General features: G+C 33.5%; 2 protein-coding genes across 4 annotated transcripts; both read left to right on the forward strand.

Moving 5' to 3' along the window:
* The first annotated feature begins 53 nt into the window (after nucleotides 1-53).
* SDG20 (SET domain protein 20) lies at nucleotides 54-2,385 on the forward strand. Of its 3 annotated transcripts, none has more exons than XR_015821745.1 (3): nucleotides 54-875; nucleotides 1,364-1,863; nucleotides 1,962-2,385. XR_015821745.1 is itself a non-coding variant. In XM_088223266.1 (2 exons), the coding sequence occupies exons 1-2, from the start codon at nucleotides 176-178 to the stop codon at nucleotides 1,750-1,752; spliced, it is 1,089 nt and encodes a 362-aa protein (XP_088079392.1). In that variant the 5' UTR covers nucleotides 54-175; the 3' UTR covers nucleotides 1,753-2,385. The 3 variants fall into 3 exon arrangements, 1 of the variants encoding a protein (XP_088079392.1); XR_015821746.1 differs by having other exon boundaries at nucleotides 54-863; XM_088223266.1 differs by having other exon boundaries at nucleotides 1,364-2,385.
* Nucleotides 2,386-3,742: 1,357 nt separating this feature from the next.
* On the forward strand, nucleotides 3,743-5,316 carry LBD20 (LOB domain-containing protein 20). The gene is made up of 2 exons (XM_088222462.1): nucleotides 3,743-4,329; nucleotides 4,789-5,316. The coding sequence occupies exons 1-2, from the start codon at nucleotides 3,943-3,945 to the stop codon at nucleotides 5,146-5,148; spliced, it is 747 nt and encodes a 248-aa protein (XP_088078588.1). The 5' UTR covers nucleotides 3,743-3,942; the 3' UTR covers nucleotides 5,149-5,316.
* The last annotated feature ends 2,537 nt before the right edge of the window (nucleotides 5,317-7,853 follow it).

Below are 7,853 nucleotides of genomic sequence, written 5' to 3' on the forward strand. Positions count from 1 at the left end.
TATTTTTATATTCGATGAAACAGAATGCAAATTAAATTTTGGAGTTAAAATAAGGTACCTTTAATTTATGCCGTCACAAAATCTCCCACCTAGAGGGACTCCGTACCCTGCTCAAATGGCGGATTGTTTCTGATTTGGGTTTGTCTTGGCGGGGTCACTATCCCACTGCTCCCCAATGTCGCAACAATGGCGTAAAAAGTTTCACCACCATCACCAACCAGAAGCTTCACTCCTCCATTGCGCAGACCTCATCCTCCCATGGCTAACCCCAGTAGAACTAGCCAACGTCTCCTTGACCTGCAAAATCCTCAATCAGCTCGCCAAATCCCTAACTCTCCATCGATCCCTCGACGTCTCTAGATCCCTCGAGACCTTCCCTATACGTTTCCACAACTTAGTCGATCATCATCCCTATGCCTTTTTCATGTACACCCCCTCTCAGGTTCTCCCCTCTTCTCCTTCAAAAAACATTCCCCGCCAATCTTGGGGTTTGACTTGTAACTCGCTGAGTCGAATTGGTCCAAAATCGGTAACTGGGTCGCCAGGATGCGACGCGGGTGTCCCGGATTTGGGTTCTTCTGCGAGGCTGGTGAATCTCGTGGACGAGGCTGGGGAGGCCGTGTCTGGATGTCGCTGCCGGAAATGTGAGGAGGTGGATGATAATGGTGGGTTTGGGTGCCCGTGTCGGGGTTTGGAGGGGATGGGAATAGTGACTGAGTGTGGGCCGAGTTGCGGGTGCGGGTTGGAGTGTGGGAATCGAATGAGCCAGAGGGGGATTTCTGTTCGGTTGAAAATCGTGCGTGATGGCAGGAAGGGATGGAGTTTGTACGCTGATCAGCCGATTCAGCAAGGGGAGTTTGTCTGTGAGTATGCTGGTATCTCATCTTAACTTAGTTTCCGTTTGAAGCAGTTAAGAAGTGTTTGTTTGGGTTAGTGCTTTGGTTGTCAGTATGAAATGGAGCTTATACTATTTGCCTTACTCATATAGAGTGCTTGTTTGGGTTCTTTTGTGCTTCATTCTCGAGTCAACTCATGGTGTCATCTCCGAATTTTAACCAAACAAGTTTATTTTTGCTAGGGTGAGTACTGAACCATTTTTGTGCTTTTATTTTTTCCTGTGGTTCATATGTAATTTGTTGAGAGAATACTGACACCTCATATATTTAGGCAGTGTCATTTTTATTTTATAGTTCTACTGGTGTTATTGCATCTTGTTGAGGGTTATAATTAAATTTGATGATACAAAATAATCTTGGCAGAACTTTTCTCAGATCTTCATTGGATTACTTTGATTGCCAAAAATGATGATCATATGATAAAGTAATTTATAAGAAACATTTACGGTTGAAATGTTCTTCAAAAGGTGAACTTGTGACGACTGAAGAAGCTAGAAGACGACAAGAAGCCTATGACAAGTTTGCATCAGCTGGCCGGTTTTCCTCCGCTCTTTTAGTTGTGAGAGAGCATCTTCCATCCGGAAAGGCATGTTTAAGGATAAATATTGATGCCACAAGAGTTGGAAATGTTGCACGATTCATTAACCATTCTTGTGATGGTGGTAATCTGTCAACCGCACTAATTAGAAGCACAGGGATATTGCTTCCTCGGCTTTGTTTCTTTGCTTCCAAGAACATAAAGCAAGATGAGGAGCTAACTTTCAGCTATGGGGACATTAGAATGAGGGCCAACGGCTTGCAGTGCTTTTGCAGCAGTTCATGTTGTTTTGGAGTTTTGCCTTCGGAGGATACATGATTGGAAGAGGGAGGTGTCTTGGACTCAGAAATATTAATCTGTGCTTTGGCTGGTACTGTTACTCGCTGGAAGCTTAACATATTTCCCTCCATGCATTCATCATGACTCAAGGTAACCAAACTAATCTTATACGGTCTATGTGTATATTTATTCATTTGTAAAAGGTTTTTGATTGTGATATGAGGGTATTTTGGATACTTCATTACCAGCTCAGAAAAAGAGAGAAAGGACTGGAAATGTGGAAGAAGAGTGTGATGGACAAATTATTGAGCTTATGATTAACAGAATTGGAAGTTTTGATGAAGATGAAGATATGATCTCTCATGTCTGGCTGAAAATGTGAGAATTAGCTTCAAAGTGATTTAGGGAAATTTTCTGCACATTCTTAAATTTCTCGGTTATAAACATGAATTCAGAATTCTGATACCAGTTGTTTAGCAACCTAAGCTCCTAACACCATTGTTGGAAGTGAAAGCTGGAGTGGTTAATAGAACCAGAAACAAGATAAGGATTGGAGAAAAGACAAGAGGGTGAGAAAGAGAAGCATGGGAGATTAGGAAATTTCTGAAAATTCTGTCTGTAATGCTTCGGATTGCATGAAGGTTTACAATTTCAAAATTTGTGTTGAGTTTATTTGTCAATAAATTATTTCAAACAGAAAACGATAAATGCTCTACCTTTGATCATAAAATTGAGTTAATATAAAATTTTATGGGAAATTAATATATATATATATATAATTCATACATTTTATTAAATACAAATAGATACATGAAATTTTTTTATTTATTTTTGAAGTAAAAACTTCATACACAATATACATATATATATATATATTTATAATATAATTTTTTTAATGAAATTTTTATAGGATTATGGAAGTGGCTGACAACCGCACGTCGGTTAGCTATCAAATATCCACACGCCACGGGCAGCACAAATCTTGTGCCTTTCCACACAGACAACCTCCTCCTACTCACACAACCCACAATTTTCATTACACCTCTTTTCTATTTTTACATATTATTATATCATGCTCCCCATCTCTCGGCAATATAAATATATACATATATATATTACCATTTTGTTTTAATTAATAATCTATTCAAGTTTTTTTTTTTTTTTAATGTAATAAAATCAATAATTATTGAAAATTGTACAGTATTTTTTTTTATTTTTATATACAATGTTTCTTACATTAGAACAAATTCGTCGTAAAAAATATATTCTTCAAATAATTTTGATATATTCTTCAAAATTTGTCTATTAAATTTAAATAATAATTTTGATTTTTTATATAATAAAAAAATTATATAATTAACACAAGTACGAATATTTTGTGTAAAGATCACGAATTTAAATTTATAGAATTTGTCATTTTATAAAAAATATATAAAAAGTTTAAATTTTATCTATGATATTTAAATAATAAATTTTAACATAAGCACACTAATACAATAATTATTTTTATTTGCAAATCAATTTTATGAAAAATTTTATAAAAAAAAAAAATCAAATTTTACCTATGAAATTTAAATAATAATAAAAAAATATATAGTTAAAACAAGTATAATGGTTTAGTGATTGTTATTTAAAAATTACTTAAAATTTATTATTTTATAAAAAAATTAAAAAAAAGTTAAAATTTTGATAATAAAATTAAAATAATAAATTTGATTTTTTTAAATAATAAAAATTATACAATTAATATAATATTATCATTAACATTTTAATATTTTATTTAAAAATTACGAATTTAAAAGTATATATTATAAATTGGTGATGAAAAAGAAAGATTCTATGAATATATTATATAACTTTTTCTAATTTTTTTTTTTTTTTTTTTTTTGTTAAAACAAGAAATAAAATTAATCCCAAACACCACCACTTGAGATTGAATCACTACCTTTGCACGTGCACCTCACGCCCTCCCTCCTCTTCTCTTTCAGCCTCTTCCCGTTTCGCCAGCCTTACCAACCATCCATAACGTCTTCCTCCCTCTCTTTCTCTACATACACCTATACACACATATATATTTATATATAATTAAATAATAATAAAAAAAGGTTACCACAATCACCTTGCTAACTCCTTCACGAGACAAACGTGGCCTCCTCCATAATTTTTACATATAAGCAGTACCCAACTCCACCACCTTTGTCTCTTCCTCTCTTTCAATCACACCCTCCAATGGCTCACCAACAACCTCACCACCCTACCTCCGACGCTCGCCGGAGACCAAACGGCAAGGTTTTCACCCAGCCTGATTCCGTCGACGGTGACTCCAACCCTTCGCCTTCTGTTGCGCCACCTTCTCCATGCGGCGCGTGCAAGTTTTTGAGGAGAAAGTGCGTCAGCGGCTGCATTTTTGCACCGTACTTCGGGTCTGACCAAGGTGCCGCTCGCTTCGCGGCGGTTCATAAGGTGTTTGGCGCCAGCAATGTGTCGAAACTCCTGTTGCACATTCCGGTAAATCGCCGGCACGATGCGGTGGTTACCATTTCGTATGAGGCTCAAGCTAGACTGTCCGATCCGGTTTACGGTTGTGTCTCCACGATACTTTCTCTGCAGCAACAGGTTAATCCACTTCTATATATACGTACATATTTATTTACTCGTATTTCACTACTCAGTTCTAATCTTCTATATCGTCTTTGTAATTCGTTACGTTAATTCGACAATGATAAGAAATTCGGGTTTTTAAACCTCTGGATTTGAAGCGATAAGTAAAATAACTAAGAGAATTTAATGTTGATTACATGTATATATACTTGAATTTCACTCAACTCACCTCTAATCTTCGATATCGTCTCTGTAATTCATTACGTCAATTTGACTATAATCAGAAATTCGAGTTCTATAAACCTCTGGATTTGAAGCAAGAAGTAAAATAATTAGTAGAATTGAATATTGATTACACACACACACATATATATATATACACAGTTGAATTTCGCTCAACTCAATTTGAAAATAATCCTCTGAATCTGAAACAAAAAGAGAAACTAATAGAACTGAAAACTGACTGAGTTGCAGGTGTCGTCGTTGCAAGCGGAGGTAGCAATGGTACAGGCTCAGGTGATTAACAGTAGGTTGGCAATGGCGAATGTGCTTCAAAACACACAGCAGCAGCAGCAACAACATCATCATGAACAGCAACAGGTTCTGGCTCTGATGCAACCAGCCTACTCTAACAATTCTTCCGCCTCGAATAATCTCATCAACATCTCCAACTTCACCTCCAATTTCAACAGCGGATTCGTCACCAACGACACACTTCCTTCTTCCCTTCACAACCCTAGATTCTCCCGAGAGGACGATGACGATGAGCAAGATAGTACCGATATCGCTTCCGCCCCCGTCTTTCCCAACCACATACTTCACCGGAGGTCATGAAACTTCTTCTGCAAGTTTCGTTTTTGTTTTCCGTTTTCTTTTTTTGGCTTATTCTTAAGTCATATATACATATAAATATATATATATATATATGTATAACTGCTGTTATTATTATGGTACTATATATATATATATATATATATATATATACCGGTTTAAACTATACTATATAGAATTTTTCTTTCTTGGGAAAAAGAACTATTATTATCTCTTGATATATATATAGTACTGCGTTACTTTTTTTTTTCAGTATTCATCATAAAATTACTTTTGGTTTTTCTTTATTTTTGTAAACTTGATTTTTAATTTTAATTTGGTTGAAGTAATAAATTTTTTTATAGAATGTCAACCGTGGTTTATTTAAAAGTTCTTGGTATATATATATATATATATATGGTCGTTGACATAATTAAAAATAAAATGAATGAGAATACAGTAAAAATATAATAAAAAATAAGAATTAGAATATAATTATAATTTGAATGAAAATAATATTTTAATTTAAAACTAATTTAATATTTAATTCAAATTATATAATTTTAGTATCATTTTATTGATAAATGAGAATTTAAATTTATCATAAAATATAAATAAAATTAAGTAAACTATAATAAAAATGTAAATCAAGATAATAACACAAAGACTAAATGTATTATTTTTCACTTAAGTCACTTTTGAAGATGCATCTTGGAGCCTTGTTCGTGCTCGAATAGGATGTATATTGATTGCTTGGTTATGCTTTTTAGGAGCTCGACCACTTATTATATCAAAAGTTTGTCTTGTGCGACTTTAAATCTTTTATTATTTTTTCTCTCATGTAATAAAAAATAAGGGGTATCTTTTAAACTTTTTTTGTGCTATCAAGTTTGGAAAACACTTATTTATGGTAGAAGTAGACTACAAAAATATCTTGTCATAGCGACTTTTTGTTGGATCGTGACAATAGAAATTGATTTGACGAACCTTGTTGACTACTAAATGAACCGTCAATTTTAGAAAGAGATTTTAAAGAAAAAATCTCATTCAAATTCGATGCATACAACTTCACGGAGAATTAAAAAGTTTAGTTTTGTATATCTCAAAATGGTAGATAAATAAAATATTTTTAGAAAAAAAAAATTGTCATTTCAAAATGGCGCTTCCTATGTTTATAAATGATGGTTTGATTATTGTGGCGGATTATCAAATAAAATTGTAATTGATGATTAATTCAATGATCTCCTTCTACTTTATTTGAATAAACTATGTAATCGAAGGAAATGAAAAAGTCATTTTGAAGAAAAACTTGTGTTCCTTTCTCTTGCTCTTGTTGGTGAGTATGATAGTACCATTAAATTTCCAACAAATTGGTGTTAGAGTATTTTTGTTTGTTATAGGACATAAAAAAATGGTCTTATCTTTCTTTCTAATATTCATAGTTCAAGAAGCTCAACAATGAAAATTAAAGTCATTAGGATGAAAATCAAGCTCACTATCATTATTTAAGAATTTATGAGGGGACATAAAATAAAGTCCAAATCTACTTAAGCAAGCCCTTTTTTATTACAAGCAATTATACCCAAATAAGCCTAGCCCATCTACCCATTTCTCTCTCTCTCTCTCTCTCTCCCCTTCTAAATCTTGGTATATGTTTCTTTTATGTAAAATTGTTTTTCTTTCTCTCTTTCTCTCTCTCTCTCTCTCTCTCTCTCTCTCTCTCTCTCTCTCTCTCTCTCTCTCTCTCTCTCTCTCTCTCTCTCTCTCTCTCTCTCTCTTGCTCTCTCCCCTTCTAAATCGTGGTATATGTTTCTTTTATGTAAAATTGCTTTTCTTTTATCTTTTTCTCTCCGATTTCCTTGGGTCTCAGTAGGTACTATAGGGTTGCAAATGAGTAGTTGCGATGGTAAGATGCCAACTTATGGTGTCATTTTAAACACCTTGCCTATTTGGTTTATAGTCAGTGAATGAATACTATTCGAACTCAAGCAGCCTAAACTCCAAAAAGTTTTTTCGCACTTTTATGTTTTGCATTCAGGTATAAAAAAATATATTGCTTTTTAATTAATCATTTTATGCTATTATAACCATTGAGAAATCACAATAAAGCTTTTGAAGCTCTAATTTTTAGAGATTTTCTAAATTATATTGTAAATCGGACTGTTTTTTAATCTTTTTGAAATGTGGCAGGTCTTTTTAAATTGTATGAATGGTTTACACATGAGTTTAGAGATATCTATTGAAATTCTTTAGAACAAAAAACTAACCCATAAAGAAAAGCATCTAAATCTTGTCTTCTATTGCTTTGTTAATGATATTTCTCTTCTGCTAATTATGTCCTAAACATGTCTGTCTTAGGTCATGACTTCTAGATATATATTACTTTCGTGATATCTTTTAGATTTGAAAGATTATTGCTGATGTCAAAATGTGGAGTGGCTTCCATTTATGGCGAGAAAGCCATGAGAATCAATGGTTGGTTAAAGTTACCAGCAAATGAACACTCTTGACTCTCTAACCCAGTGAAAGAGCAAAGAGTTTAAGAGAAAGGAAGTTGTGATAGAAAAAAAAAAAAATAGCTCACTTTTATTAACAGCTGCCTTGCCTCCAATAGGAAAGAAATACTATTTAGTTGACTGAAATATTAATTTTGTGTAGAAACGAGAAAGAGATGTTATGCTTCCCCCATTCTGAACTAGTATGTCAAAGGGTTTATTTTAGGTGTCTTA

This window comes from Carica papaya, chromosome 6 (assembly GCF_054855325.1).
Source record: "Carica papaya isolate Zhongbai chromosome 6, ASM5485532v1, whole genome shotgun sequence".
Lineage (NCBI taxonomy): Eukaryota > Viridiplantae > Streptophyta > Magnoliopsida > Brassicales > Caricaceae > Carica > Carica papaya.

Coding starts and splice junctions, on each gene's coding strand:
- SDG20 (XM_088223266.1), top strand. CDS start 176: ATGTCGCAACAATGGCGTAAAAAGTTTCACCACCATCACCAACCAGAA. Junction 876..1,363: donor GTTTGTCTGTGAGTATGCTG/GTATCTCATCTT, acceptor GTTCTTCAAAAG/GTGAACTTGTGACGACTGAA.
- LBD20 (XM_088222462.1), top strand. CDS start 3,943: ATGGCTCACCAACAACCTCACCACCCTACCTCCGACGCTCGCCGGAGA. Junction 4,330..4,788: donor TACTTTCTCTGCAGCAACAG/GTTAATCCACTT, acceptor ACTGAGTTGCAG/GTGTCGTCGTTGCAAGCGGA.